Source organism: Dipteris shenzhenensis, chromosome 5 (assembly GCF_047967505.1).
Source record: "Dipteris shenzhenensis isolate YYH24624 ecotype China chromosome 5, Dip_SZ_1.0, whole genome shotgun sequence".
Classification (NCBI taxonomy): Eukaryota; Viridiplantae; Streptophyta; class Polypodiopsida; order Gleicheniales; family Dipteridaceae; genus Dipteris; species Dipteris shenzhenensis.
This window is the reverse complement of record NC_141600.1, coordinates 55,284,954-55,300,654: the sequence shown is the minus strand read 5'-3', so window position 1 is coordinate 55,300,654 and position 15,701 is coordinate 55,284,954. Positions and strand designations below refer to the sequence as shown.

Below are 15,701 nucleotides of genomic sequence, written 5' to 3'. Positions count from 1 at the left end.
CTGGATGATAAAAATGCCTCGTCCATAGATGGTGACCTCCTGGATGTGGTCTCCCTCTAATGCCAAGCTCGCCTGGATCCACTCTCGCACCTGTCTCCGTGTAGGCGTGAGGCCCACAATTCTGCCCACAAGCGCCTTGTCCGAGAGGGACTGAACTGCCTGCTGTACTTGTTGCTTGTCAGCTAGGGAAAGAAGAACCTTAACACCTGTGGGATTCGAGGGTGCTACCATAGAGCCGCCCCTCTGGCCAAACCAAGGGTCACCACCAAGGTTCTTCTTTCGCCTTAACAAGCACAAGTGCTCTCGCTGCAGTGAGGAAGAAGAAAAGGAAAAGGAGGGTGAGGAAAGAGAGTGGCAAAGGAGGAGGCGGAGGCAAAGCGGGGAGGAGGAGGGGGCATAGAGCCACCCCTCTGGCCAAACCAAGGGTCACCACCAAGGTTCTTCTTTCGCCTTAACAAGCACAAGTGCTCCCGCTACAGTGAGGAAGAAGAAAAGGAAAAGGAGGGTGAGGAAAAGAAGTGGCAAAGGGGGAGGCGGAGACAAAGCGGGGAGGAGGAGGGGGTAGGATAGAGATGGAAGAAGGAGAGCAAGGAAGGCAGAAGGTGGAGGAGGAAGGAGGGCAAGAAGGCGAAGAGGGAGAAAGTGAGGAGGTGAGAGGGCAAGAAAACGGAGAAGAGGCGGGAGAGAGGGGGGGGAGCTGACGGGGGAGAGGAAGGGGACGCGGGGGTGGAAGGGGCGGAGAGGGTGGGGGGCGGAGGTGGAGGAGAAGGGGGCGGAGATGGAGGTGGCGGGAGCAGGCAGGGCTGGTGGACGTGGAGGAGAAGGGGCTGAGAAGGAGGCGGAGAAGATGGAGGTGGCAGGGCTCGCAGGGGGCGCAGCAGGTGGGGAGGGGCAGCAGAGGCGGAGGCAGGAGGAGCGAGCGGGGGGCAAGGAGGCAGGAAGCAGTAGGGGAGGCGGAGGCAGCGGGGTGAGCGCAGAGGGGGAGGCGGGGAGGTCAAGGGAGTGCGGAGGGGAAGCAGAGGAGGCGGGCAAGGAGAGGCTGCGGGGCAGCCAGGGGGGGCGCGGCAGGAGCTCACGTGGAGCTCCCCCCCCCCGGTCTTTGTTCTTGCCTATCCCACATCAGGTATTGGGTCCTGTGTAAAGCCCCCCAAGGCCTTCCACACTCCCATTGGAGTAACCCACAGTCCCTTTAGATGCCGAGTGCTGTCCTTTGGTACATGCCAAGCCATTGGGGCTATTTGGAGGACCTTTGGACCCATAGACGCTGCCCAGTTCAAAGCCTTGGGTTTTGGGATTTTGCTCCCCCCCTTCTTGGTTTTTTCTCCTTGGGGAGATGTGTTCATACACTTATCACCTCCGGCTTTGTTTCCCCTTTTGCCCCTTCTTCAGATTCTCTTCTTTCCTTTGCCCCTCTCTCTCCTTTGTATCCTCCCAATCCCCTTTGATCCTTTCATGACTTGGCAGGTTACAATTAACGCCGTGCTAGTGACGGCTGATCTATTTGACGGACTAATTCTTCACTGAATCATTAAGCGGAATACTCCATTGACATCCAATTATACGCTGTTCAACCAAATCCTCTCGTGCGCAGTCTGTTCCGATAAGCACTTGTCAACGTGATAACCTGCCCATGTGCTTCAGTCCCCTGCACAACGTCCTAGCACACACAAACTGCCGATTCGAATATGGGTCATGCCCCCTTCTGCCTCAAGCGACGGCCTGATAGAAAACCATTCCGACACTTGACTGACAGTCGTCCTTTAGCGATGCAACGAGTTACGACCAAATCTCACAAGCAGATTTCGTGCGCCATATTCTTCATATGCGCCTATCACGACCCCGACTACCTCCCTTCGCAGGTCCCAATTCAATTCACGGCTTAATCCGTCCCGTCTCAGACTGCGCCGTCAATCTTCCAGAATCGCTCACTACATGAGCTCTGATACCAACTGATAAGGACTCTATCTCTACTGTAAGAAACTCTATTGCTTTGTTAACACAGATCACGGGCGATGGCATTTGTATTTTCCTCCCAGCCTAACTCTCGTAGATCCCATGTATTCTAATTCCTAATCCTTTTTCTTCCTCATGCCTATCTACGAGACCCTCATTTCCCTAGATAGTTCTCCTTGCCAAATGTCATCATTTTAGCCTCTCCACTTGGTGCACCTTTTTTTACCCCTCTCTTGGGGCACATTTAAAACCACTTGCCCCTTGGCATTATTGCACATTTAGGTGCACCTAGGCCTTAGCACTCAGAACTACCTAGTCAATGCCATTTCACCTTCACCTAGGACCTTGGCAGTTACTTCTCTTGACCATTTCATTTACGCACATTAACAATTACAAAAGTTGGTCCTCTAAGAGAAAATGCCCACCGATCTTTCCGAGGTCATGCTATCTCGGCTAGAGCATAACACATCATATAGTGATATCGCGTATGTGTGCCATATGCCTAGATCTGTGATAGAGTTCGATTTCCACCACAACACATCCCAACAAAAAAAACTAATGCTAACACAAGGGAATAAAGATAAACCAACATAAATACAAGAAAACAAATAAAACTCCAAGGCAAACACAAGGGAACAATTATCATGATTTTTAAGAATTAGTTTAGTTTTTTTATTTGTTTGTTTTAAATTTAACAATAGAAAATAATAATAATAACAAGGGTATGTATGCCTCTGTGTGTGTGCGTGTCTCTATATGTATTTATGTATGTACATATGAGAATGTCTATATGTATGTGTATGTGTATAGAAAAACTAAACTAAAGAGATACCCAAGAATAGATTACTTGAAAAATAGAACAAACTTAAGAGCTAACAAGAACATAGGCCTCTACTTTTGATAACTGGTAAGATGTCCTTGAAGCAATAACTCAACCACTTTGAATCTAGGTTTCTTAGGATTTTATGAAACCTTCAAGCTACATAGAGATAAGGAAGACTTGGGTTGCAAATGAAACCAAAAGATTTGATGTTTTTTAAAGCCGAAATTATTTGAGTATTTGTCTACATAAGAAATCACAAACTTTTAATGGGATTTACACAAGGATATCTCATCCTCTGAAGAGATCTCATCCTCTGAAGAGAGAGCTACCACTATCAGAGGTAAAAAGCAAAGGAACTTCTCCTAGTTTTGAAGCAACTAGATTCAAAACTATTGATTTGAAATGTAATAAGAGACCTTCAACCTCTAAAGATTCTTCTACATGGATAGAAACCTTGAAATTCCTTTCTCTATCGCTTTTAATAGAAACAAATCCTTAGAAGAAGAAAAGTCAAAATTTTGAACCTTTTTTAAAAAGCTCCCTTAGAAAGGCAATAGGAAGGACGGAAGTATCAGTAGTTACTACATGCAATAGAGAAATATCAACAAAAGGAGCAAACATCTTACTAGTGCAACAACAAGGGGTACTAAGAATAGCTAAACTTCCATGCATTGTAAGTTTCTACCAAGGTCTACACATTGAAGGCCTTTTGTCCTAACGTTTTCACATATTTCCAAGAAATCACAAGAAAACTCCTCTAACCAATGAGGAAGAGCACTCATAACTTGAGGTGACTTCAATATAGAACTTGAACATATCTTATCAAGACTAGGAAAAGTAAATATAGTGATCATAAGCCCTTATCTCAAAATGGGAGAGCTTTTAGGACCAAGAACTCGAGATTTTAGAAATTTCTCTAACAATACTTTCAATTGAAAGCAATGTTGGTTTCTTAAATGAAAATCTTGAAAAGAGAAGTGTCTAAAGTATATAGAAGTTTAAAAAGACCCTTCATATTTAGAAAATTTACACGAAATAATAAATCAATCCAAGAACTGTAACCTTCTCTTTTAGTCTCTATAGGTGAAATTCTCCAGTTTGGGAAGTAAGGAGAATCTCTAGAAAGATGACGCATCAGTCTAGAAGTAGATGAAATTGTCCAATTTGGGGAGTAAGGAGAATCTCTATAGGTGAAATTTTCCAGTTTGGGGAGTAAGGAAAATCTCTAGAAACATGATGCATCAATGTAGAAGTAGATGCTATGTTTCTATAGGGAAATCACAAGAAGCATGATGCATCAGTCTAGAAGTAGACGCAACGTTTCTAATATCATCACTAGAGAATGGGGAGAGTAATAGGAATAACTTTTGGCTTCCACACTTGAATTGGATTATGATACAATGAGGAGAAGCATATACCTTTGTAAGACTAGAATATATCCAATTGTACAAATTCAAATTGGATTACGAGACATTAAGGAAAAACATTCTTAGTCTTTGGATGAGTTCTCCAAACCATAGGATTCTTTTGACTAGATTTTTTACTCTTGTGATGAGCAACTTCCCTTCTAAATTAAAATCTCTGCAGGAGTGTCCAGCTTATTGTAATGGTGGTATTATAAGGTGGTATTGTTACATTGCATTATGCATTAATCATTCCAATGGTGGCTCGGTAAAATAATGATCAACAATAATCATTATAGTTGCAGTCTAAAGGCAACACTATAGTCAACATGGGCCTAAAGGAAATAAAATTTCAGAACGACAAGGTTCTCTAACTTCATTTTCAAGGACTATCAATGAGCTATATATCTAGATGAATCTAGGAACATGCCCAAACTCATCGTCTAAAAACACAACATAGTGCAGTTTCAATCTCCATGATAGTGACTCATAAGGTTGAAAACCATAAACTCCGTCACAGATAGCAGGGACTAGCTACTACGGCATCCCCACTGGCGTCATTAGCGCCCAACAATGGGTGTAGACCACAGTATAAACATATGCTCTCACACATACAAATCCGCACACCTGCACATACTTGAGCATCCACTTATACAAAGTCTTCATACTAAGTTTCTGTCCACAGTCCGGAGGTGAAGGGCAGACTCAGCCATGATGAAGGCTAGCACTCAAGGAGAACGCTAATGGAAAAGTGTACCTTTGTAAGACTAGAATATGTCCAATGATACAAATTTAAATTTTTTGTTGTTCTAAAGACCAAAAACCTACACAGAAAATAAAAGAGAAAATGAAAGAGAAGAAAAAAGAGGTAAACAAAAACTTTTATGAAAAACAAAATGAAGACATACTTAGCAAGAAAAGAAACACTTATGTCATCATTAGTGCCCAAGCATAAGCAGCTATACTAGGTTTCTAAAGACCCGCGGAGTCTCTTGGGCAAACCCAGTGCTTACTAAAATATGTCAAATAAACAAAAGAGAAAGAAAACAAGAAATAAAGAAGAAAGGAAGAAGGTGACTAAGCAAAAATAAACAAGCAAGTCAAGGCTAATGGAAAAGTAGTCCAAAATCTCTTCATTCAAGCTACAACTGCTTGTGAACACTAACGATTTCAAATTTGTCTCTCCCATATAAGCATCTAAATCTAGCTATGGTAGGCTATTAAATTGCGGCTAAATAGATGAGTTTGTCGGTTAATAAAAAATTAACCTTTAGTGATAAGCATTCTTCCAGAGAAGATAAAGCCTAAACCAACGTAAAATCTATGGGGTTGTGACAAGTTTCTTACTATACATCTTTCGGGAAGCGAAACTATGCTAGCCGTACAAGGAGAAGAGCCCTGTTAATACAGGTATCTTACTGTAGGTGACTGATATATATAATCTATTCATGCACACACTAAATCGATTATGGCAGCTGTCAATTAAGGAATCGAAACTGTAGCCTCTGTTAATGGCTGACTAATGCTCTAAAAAATTTAAAAACATATTCTTTATATCTTACATGAAAGAAAACCAAGAGACATAATAATGCTAGTCAGTCACAAATTTTCCGAGTTGCAACAAGAGAATGTAAGGGTTGACTTATGTAAAAGAAAAGGCTTTCCAAGGAGTATTCATATATGCTAACCAGTCCTAGCTGCAATAAGAAGAATGCAGGGGGCTCATTTGCTTCAAATAATAGACTTTTAAAGGGATATTACCATAAGGAACATATCTGAGCTTTCTAGCATCGACTAAGGTCACTGAAAGCTCCCCTGAAAAATCCTTGTTGCCCTCGATTGTGGCCCCTTTAAAATCTTTCGGAACTGGACCAACAGCCTTTCCCTTCAAGAAGTCTATCACAATTTTTTTGGGTCGAACAAAAAGCTGTGGAAGATCCTGGGTAAGGAGCTTTGTCAAAAATCTGATTAACAAAAGTGTACATGTCAGAAATCGTGCTTTGAGATAGATAAAAATCCTGGATCATGAACATGAGAAAAGCTAGAAGAAAGGCATTTTGTTGGCACCGCCTGCCCCATTTAACTACAGTGTATCATGCAACATATGAAACTACAATGAATTTTCTTGACAAACTTTTCATTCAGGTTTTAGTATAATTTTGTATGAGCATAGCAGAAGTACAAAAATAAGAATACACGACAATTTCATTGCTGCAAGTGTAGAATAAAATGGAGTGAAGGGGATAAAAAATTACACTGAAAGAAAAGGAATGGCTGCTAAGTCGAAACTCCATCAAAAGCCAAGCACACAAAGAAACATGTTAATAATCCTTGAAAACTTCTCATTATTGTTCCCAGATATCCCTTGTTACAGTCTCTCTTCCAAATTCTCCTTACAAAATACTAACTCAACTGCACAGTTTCAAGAAGACAAACTGGTAACGCATCGATGCACTAAATAATGCCCTTAGAAGATTTCGTACAAATACATCACACAGCAAGATAGCATCTGAAGAAGTTACTGAACAGTTTAACAAGCAAGTTTAAGCTGAATAAATGAATCACAGAAAGCCCTTAGCTGCAAACACACGTTTTCAAAAACTTATTCCACCGCACAAATGCTTGCAGATGTAATCCATCCAACAGTATCACATCAAATGCACAAAAGCAAAGTGGAAGCCCGTGAAATCCAATTACACTGAATCATCTTCAACTAGACTTCAGGACAAGAATTGTACCCATGAGATTGAAGAGTCGAAATGGAGACAGATCGAGCTTAATTTTGGGCAAAGACACAAAGGCCCATGTTGCAGCTCCTACCCAAGGCTCGGCTGGTACAAGGCGCAACTTTACCCACAACTCCCCATCTACATCTAGCCCTCGTACACCAACAGGTATGTTGATGGGCAAGAATCCCAATTTCAACTTCAATAACAGAAGCATGCGGGCACCGCCTGTATATCGGAGACCAATGTGATACCTGTCAAACACAATTTGATTTCTGACTTTTCAGGTAACCACAAACTCTTGTGATAAGCACCAAGAAAAACTTCAGAACAGTCCATCTAAAAGGGCAGTCATGCAAATCTAGATCTAGCCCTCATAATTAATACACCAACAGGTATGTTAAAGGGCAAGGATCCCAATTTCAACTTCAATAGCAGAAGCATGTGGGCACCACAAAAGTACACCGGAGACCAATGTGATACTTGTTAAACCCAATTTGTATTTCTCACTTTTCAGGTAACCACAAACTTTTTGTGACAAGCATCAAGTCAAGCTTCAGAACAAGTCATCTACAAGGGCAGTCATGCAAATGCAGCCCTTTAAGTTATTTCTTTGCGGCTTAGGTTTTGAAGGTGCCCACTGACCACAAAAGCAAGGAAAGGGAGATCCAAAACTCATATGCTTTACAAAGGTCATATCCTAGATTCAATAAATCAAATAAAAATCTTAACAATATCTACACAAAATGTGCAAAATCATAAAAGGAATGAAAATCATGGTACTAGCAATTGACTATAGTCACTTGAATGGGAAACAAAATGTGACTGCCATAAGACTTTGTGCCTTGCAAGTAATAGAAGATGTGTTTTATAGCTTGTCAATATGATGTCTTTGGGATGTGCATATACCTGCTTACCTAAGATACAGCAAATTGAATATCGGGCCGTGTATTGCACAAATAAATGAGGTATCCAACAACCTGGCTGTAGAGTGTGGCATCTACTGATTCACCTGCATCATACATACTAAGCTTCAGCCCTGGCTCCATAGGAGAGTGGCTGTAGGCTTGCAATCTTGCATGTTGAACCGATCCAAGAGCTTTTGCACATACTTGGATTGAGACATAATAATGCTACGTCTCTCTTGTATAAACTGGATGATAGATCCCCAAATAAAAATGTAACATGCCCAAATCTAACATGTCAAATATAGCTTTCAATTCAGCTTTGAAATCTGCAATTTTTTCTTCATGTGACCCTGTGAGCAGCATGTCATCTACATAAAGAATGATGACCAAAATATCCCCCCCATCCTTTTTGATGTAGAGGGTACTTTCAATCGGACTGTTATGAAGCCCCTTGCTGGTCAGAAAGGCATCAATCTTGGAGTACCACGCACGTGGGGCTTGCTTCAGCCCATACAAAGCTTTATTCAGCTTGCAAACTTTATGTGCATTACTCGAAATTTCAAAGCCAGGAGGTTGTTTGACATAAACCTCTTCCAATAAGTCTCCATTAAGAAAAGTTTTTTTTTGTATATAAATGATGGACATTTCAATCAAAATGTGCAGCCATAGCAATAACTGATCTGATGGTGGTCATCCTAGAAGTAGAAGCAAATGTCTCCTCATAATCAATGTCTTTCTTCTGAGCATAGTCTTTTGCAACTAGCCATGCCTTGTAAGTCTTTTGCAACCAGCCATGCCTTGTACCTGTCAATGGACCCATCTAACTTTCTTTTTACTTTGAAAACCCATTTGGTACCTATGGCATTCTTGCCTGGTGGCAAATCCACAAGATTCCAGATCTGATTTTTCTCAATGGACTGCAACTCATCTTGCATGGCATTCATCCAACGCACATTGTCCTTAGCTTCTTCAAAAGTATCAAACTCTTCTTCATCAAGAAGAGTACCTGCATAAGCTGATTCGACAAAAAGAGTCCCCCCTTCGTGCCTTGCTGCACTACGATTTCTGCGAGGCAAAGGAGCATCAAGTTTACTTTCCCTAAGAGTTTGGAGCATTCAATTGGGAACAGATTTGGCTGCATGTATTTCTGTAATCTCTTGCCTGACAGCATCTTCCACTGCCTGTGGAGGAACTAAATCAGCTGATGGCTGAATCAGGGCATGTGGAACATGAGGAGCTTGCTGCAAATTCTGATTTTCAGCAAGGATGTCAGAACTGGAACCCAAAGCAATGGGGATTAACCCCTCAAAATATCATCTGATGTAGAAGAAGCTGGCACATTAAATTCAGCTTGTGTATGTGCCGAATTTTCTGAAAAGATTACATCTTTGTTGACAAAAATCTTGCGTGAAACAGGATTGTAGAGACAGTAACCTTTGCTCCTCTGCACTATACCCAACAAATATGCATTTAATTGCCTTGTCTGACAGCTTATGTCGAAACTCAACAGGGCACATGGGCATATGCAACTCATCCAAAGACACGAAAATGTTTCACCAAAGGCTTTCCTCCATGCCAAACTTCATAAGGAGTCTTTGTTTTCAAAGCCTTAGCGGGAGCCTGATTCAAAACATAGTTGGCACAAAAGAGACCCTCAAGCCAAAACAAGTGAGGCAACTTTTTGCTTGTGAGCATGCATCTATCCATCTCCATAAGAGTTCTATTCTTCCGCTCATCTTTGCCATTTTGCTGAGGGGTAAGCCTCACTGTAAGCTAATGTGTGATGCCTCTCTCTTTCAAATAAGCCTCAAATCATGAGACATATACTCCCCCCTCTATTTGTGCGTAGAATCTTAACCGTGAGGCCTGTTTCATTCTCCACCTTTGTGACAAAGTGTCGAAAATGCTTAAACACATCTGATTTTTTCTTTAAACCATAGACCCAAGTGTAGTTTGAGTAGTCATCAATAAATGTGACATAATAGAGATAACCACCCAATGCAAGAGTCCTCATGGGACCACATACATCACTATGAATGAGCTGTAATTTCCAAAGAGCTTGTATTGCACCATCCTTCTTGAAGGGAAACCTGTGCATCTTTCCAAGTATGCACCCTTTACAGGCATGAGGAGGAGGTGACTCCAAAGGAGGCAAAGCGTCAACCATAGAATGTTTTTGAAGTGTCATCAAGCTGCCATAACTCATATGCCCATATCTAGCATGCCATAACTATGCATTCTGCATAGCAATCGTGGGAGTGGAAACTGCAAGTGCATCATCTGATCTTTTCTCAAAAACATCAAGCTGAGAAAGACCACGAAACAGCGTGCCAGATAGTCTTAAGGCATGTTCATCACCTTGCTTTTTTTGCTCCTGCGAGCCCTCCTCCTCGCCATCACGACTATCTCCCCCTGATTCCCTCTTCCGCCCGTCGCCTCGCCATCGCCTCTTCTCTCCCCCCCCACCCCCCACTCCTCGCGCGTCTGTCTCTCCCTCTCTGTCGCCTACCTCCTGCTCGAGCTCGCACAAGCTGCCTCTCCCCCCCCGTTCAGAGCCTCGCCGCGCTCAGAGTCTGCCCGTTCAACTCGTCGCTGTCGCCGCCTGCTCGTATCTCAGGTGTCTCCCCATCCAGCTGCTCGAAGCTCCGCCCAGCTGCTCGAAGCTCCACCCAGGTGCTCGAAGATCCCTGCTCACTGCAGATCGTGTGGCAGCCCGCCTGCTGCCTCGAAGACCTCTCCCCCTGGCTTGGCCTTGTTCGGTTGAAGGAGTCGCCCCTGTGTGTGCCTCGTTCCCTCATCCACCCCCAGGCTCCACCTCTCTTCTATCTCTCCATCTCGGTGGTAGCCTCTTTCTTCTTTGGAGTTCTCGCAGTTTGTCTTTGCGGTATGGCGGCTCCCTGCCCGGAACCAGAGGCCCAGCCGGACCCCCCCTCTCCATTAGCCTACCGCGTGATTTTGACAGAGCAGCACTCTTCCCTGGTGAAACAGGCTGCCAATGACTTTGCCCACACTTCAGTTTATGGCAGAGTCATTGGACACTCTCCCTCCAGGGCAGCCATCAGGGATTGGCTACAATCCACCCTTGTGCTAGAGGATAGCCACATTGAGGAGGTGGCCCTTATGGGAAGGGGCATCTTCTGGCTCAAGCTCTCCACTGCGAGAGCTGCGAGCAACCTGATTGCTGGTTCCCCCACATCAGTGGATGGGAAGATCATCATGATAGTCCCTTGTGGTACTGAGGCTTCAGCGCAGCGGACTTTGATGCTCGTTATCGCATACCTCGCCACCCAGTGATGCTAGTATTTCCAGGCCTTGCTGCTGAGTTGCAGCCAATAGTCAGGGACCTGGGTTCCCACTCTGGTTGGGTGATGCATGACACTTTTGTCGATGCGGTTGCTGCGGCAGGAGCTCCCAGAGTCCGCGTGGCTGTGGTAGATCCTGCGTCCCTCCCTGTAGAGATCGAGGTTGTGACAGATGCTAGCATCATTACTCAGAGCATGGTGGTCACAGGACAACCAGGCCAGTGCCTGCGTTGTCATGGTTTTGGGCACCTGGCTGCTGCTTGCCCACGCTTCTCCAGCCCCTCTCGGCCCCCCCCGCCCCCTCCCCCGCAGCCCCCTCCCCCCCCTCCAGGCAGCCACGCCAGGCAGAGCAGAGGCAACAGGAGTCCGGTCCAGAGGTGGTTGGTGGCTGGACCGAGGTCAGAAGGAAAAGGGGAAAGAATAAGAAGAATCCTGACAAAGGCAAGGAGGCAGAGGGTACCCAGCTGCAGCAGTGCCTCAGAGACCTGACACGCAGCCGCCCCAAGGTCTAGGGAGAGCTTCTTCTTCGTTTGCTACCCGCCCCTCACAGCATCAGGTCCCCCATCCTCCCTATCCCCAGCCCCCCCTCCCCCAGCCCCACCGAGCCCCAGCCCCAGATGCAGTCCCCTCCTACCGCCCCCCAGCCTCAGTCCCCGCCTCTTCCCCTTCAGCCCCAACCCCAGCCCCCCCACCCCTCTCAGCTCTCCCGCAGCGTCATCTTCACCGGTGTTATCTCAGCCGCGTGCAGCTCCTACTCCCCCACCTCCGCCCCCCCAGCTAGACGCTTCAGTGGAGTCAGTGTGTCCTACCCTGCAGCTTCCTCCACCCTGGTAGGGCACCCCGAGACTTCACCACCCCAGGAGCAGCCTTCCTTGTCTGCTAGCCCGCCCCCCTCAGTTGCAGATTCTGGCGGGCCTCAGCTCCAGGAGAGAGAGCTCCCACGCGACTTCTACAGGTCCGGACCTTGGGATTACTTGGATGTGGCCAACCTCGGGACCTTCCCAGCTTGCCTTGACATCAGTATCTTCTTGCTCCGCAAAGGGACGGATGGGAAGATCGCAGCCTTGGCCCCGAGGGATGGCCCAGCTTTGCCTTCACTTTTCTCAGCGACGGCACCGAGGGTTGGACAGACGACTCGGTCTGGGAGGCTCTCAGGGAGCAGACACATGCTCAGATTAGCTCCTGGATAGGCCCGACGGGTGGACAGTTTCTCGAGACCCATTGGTCCGAGGGTGACGTGCGCCTGCGGTGGCGATGCGTCGCCAAGCGTTTCAGGTTGATTGTGATCCTCAGGCCCCCTCTGCCTTGGCACCTCCCACAGAATGTCAGAGTCTGGACATCACAGAAACTTCGCGCCTTCTACAGGATGACAACCTCAGAGATCTCGAGCTGGCTCGAGAAAGCGTTCGTCCATGGCACCAAAGGCCTCACGCCTTTGTTTAGAGTTTTGAAGAACGGGCAGGATGACCCCGCCTCCCCCTCAAAACCCTCACAGAAGCGTCTGCGCCTTCATTCCGGACAGCCACCCTCTTCATCGACCTCGACCGCGAGCAGACAGTTGTTCGCAGCCTGCCAGTCCTCGCCATGAGCTTACACATTGTTTCCTGGAATGTGAACAGGTTTCATTCTTCTGGCACCCGTGGTCCTAGGAAGCTTATCTTGAGACAGGAACTTCAACCAACGGTGATTGGTCGCTTGGATATGATCCTGCTCCAGGAGCATAAGCTTTCAGTGGCTCATACCAGTAGTTGCGGGAAGATCCTCCCTGGGCGCTCTCACACCTACTGGGAGCCCTCGATCGGTGAACAGGGGAGGAGTGGCGGTGTCTACACGTCCGTCTGCGAGTCGATTGCCCAGGGGGTTTTTGACCATGGTACGTTGATCCCACGCCGTGCGCTGTGGGTTGGCCTAGAGTTGGAGGGCTCCAGAATAGGAGTCCTCAACATTTATGCACCCACAGATCTCCGACGCAGAGCCACCTTTTGGAGGACACTTACAGAGCTTCTCCCAGTCATGGATTCGTGGATTGTTTCAACAATCTCGAGACCATGGAGGACCAGCAGGGCAGAGGACCAAAGTTTACAGGCATAGCTCAGGCAGAGCAGTCCGCATGGGACTCCTTTCTCTTTGCGATAGGAGGGAGGTACAGCTGGAGAGACCCTGCCTTCCGTCGATGGCAAGGGAGCTTGGACTTCTCATGGGGTTTCCGCAGGGAAGGGGGCAGACTCCTGGAGAGATTGGACAGATTTTATGTCAGTGATTGGGCCATCGGCAGAGGTGGTCAAGTGGGTGTAGTGCCACGGACGACGCTCTCCGACCACGCGCCAGTGCTCTTGACACTAGACTCGGCAGCTCAGTCCCTTGCCCCCCGTTCGTGTAGGATTCCTGATTCCATCTTTTCCAGGGAGGAGGTGCGCAGTCGTATCGGTAGCCTTTGGGACAGAGATTGGGGCGAATGCAAGGATTTGGTAGAGGCGGTGGCTCAGGCTCTGCAGGAGTCCAGCCAGATTTGCCAGCTAGCAGCCCTTCAGGTTTGTCAGGAGTGGTGGGGCAGAGAGAGAGCTCTTCGTAGGGACCTCGCCTCCATTCAGCGGCTCCAGCAGGCAGCTCCGGGTTCGGAGGAGCTTCGTAACCAGGCCCTTCGAGCCAAAGCCCTTCTTGAGGAGACTCTCCAGCGACGCTCGGAGTTTTCTTATCACGCCTCCCTCTCTTACTGGGCTAGGAAATGAGACAGGATGAGCAGAGAGTTCTTCAGGACTCATGGTCAGAGGGCAGCAGGAGACCAGGTCCAGAGTCTTAGGACAACGGAGGGTCATATCACTACCGACCAGGACGAGGTCATGGGGCTGGCTACCGACTTCTACAGGACTCTCTTCCAGCAGGAGCAGCTTGCCCCCCGCACCAGTCGTTTCCGCGAGGAGGTGTGGAGGCACACTCCGGCCCTTGTTCAGCCCAGCATGCAGACGACGCTGATGGCCCCGTTCACCACCGTCGAGATGCAGGAGGCCTTGATGGCTATCGATGGGCAGAAATGCCCTGGTGAGGATGGGCTCTCTAGAGCTTTCTTCACTTCATTCTGGGATCAGATCCATCAGCCCCTTCTTGCAGCTCTCCAAAAGATTTTCAGCAGTGGCCAGATGCCAGACAGCCTCTCTTCGGGATTGATCAGCCTCATCCCGAAAGGGGGAGATCGGCAGGAGATCCGTCAGTGGCGCCCGATCACTCTCCTCACCACCGCCTACAAAATCCTTGCCAAAATGATCAGCGCCAGAGTTCGACCACTACTTCCGGACCTCATCCATGACACTCAGACAGGCTGTGTCCAGGATCGCAGTATTCTGGATAATGTCTTCACCTTCTCAGAGGCGACGGAGTGGGCTCAGCACAGCGGGCTTCATTTAGCCATCCTACTTCTCGACTTTGAGAAGGCTTACGATCGAGTGGACTGGTCCTTCCTGGAGGGTACTCTGGAGAGACTTGGATTCCCAGTGGACTGGATTCAGGGCATCTCAGCGTTATACAGGACAGCTTCCAGCAGGGTCATCATCGGCGGCAGAATGGGAGAGCGATTTCGTTTGGAGAGATCAGTGCGTCAGGGTTGCCCACTTGCTCCTTGCCTGTTTCTCTTCTTCGCCGAGGCGATGGCGCACTATCTTCGAGCTAGGACGACGGGGATTCGGGGTGTTCGCCTTCCCATCAGGGAGGACTCTGAGCTCCTGGACTCGGAGTATGCAGACGACACGGCGCTGTATGTACAGGATGATGAGATGACGCTGGAGAGGGTGAGGCTGGCCTTAGAGGTCTTCTGTTCGGCAGCCGGTGCGAAAATCAACTGGAACAAATCAGTTGGTTTTCTCACAGACCCGGGGGCCTGCTCACAGTGGGGGAGGTTTTTGGGTTTTAGATGGATCCCGCGGGGGCAGACTACTAGATACCTCCGTTTTTAGGTTGGCCTGGACATTACGCCAGCTCAGCAGTTTCTCCCAGTGCTAGATTCCATACGACGGAAGCTGGCTTTTTGGAGCACTGCTAAGCTCTCTCTTGCAGGTCGAGCCCTTGTGGTCAATCAGGTTCTCCTGGCCACGGCCTGATATGTGGCCTCTTGTTGGTGCTTCTCGCGGTCTTGCGTGGCACAGCTCATAAGGATGGTTCGGAACTTCCTGTGGTCCGGAGGGGATGGTCTCAGAGATACCAGAGCCAGGGTAGCCTGGCAGACAATCATTCTCCCGCAGGCGGAGGGAGGCTTAGGAGTCATTGATCCAGAGCTCCAGAGTCAGGCCCTGCTGGGCAAGTTAGTTATCCGCGGTTTGACCCCGGGGGGGCAAACGTGGAAGCTGCTACTTCAGCAGGGGATCAGTTCTTGCACCCCGCGCCGAGGAGGAGAGTCGCTGCCGTCCCTCAGGTGGATCTTTACCTCTGCACTGCTTACCCGCCCCCGCTCCCTGCTCATTCGTAGCATGCTCACTATTTGGAGGCGACTTCGTCTTAGCCTCATCCAGTCGCCTCCTAGCAGTCAGGAGGAGATCGACCGCTAGCCGCTCATCTGGAACGATCAGGTCAGAGATGTCTCGGGCCTTCAGCTGGGG

General features: G+C 47.6%; 1 protein-coding gene across 2 annotated transcripts in view; it reads right to left on the bottom strand.

Moving 5' to 3' along the window:
- LOC147902216 (uncharacterized) overlaps window positions 1-15,701 on the bottom strand; it is a 56,182-nt gene that overhangs the window by 28,343 nt on the left and 12,138 nt on the right. For both annotated transcript variants that reach the window (XM_087374647.1, XM_087374648.1), the window contains exons 3-5: window positions 6,918-7,159; window positions 6,435-6,453; window positions 5,941-6,143 (exon numbers count right to left, since the gene is read on the bottom strand). In XM_087374647.1, the coding sequence (XP_087230773.1) occupies window positions 5,941-6,143; window positions 6,435-6,453; window positions 6,918-7,159 (464 nt within the window). The remainder of the gene's footprint in view (window positions 1-5,940; window positions 6,144-6,434; window positions 6,454-6,917; window positions 7,160-15,701) is intronic.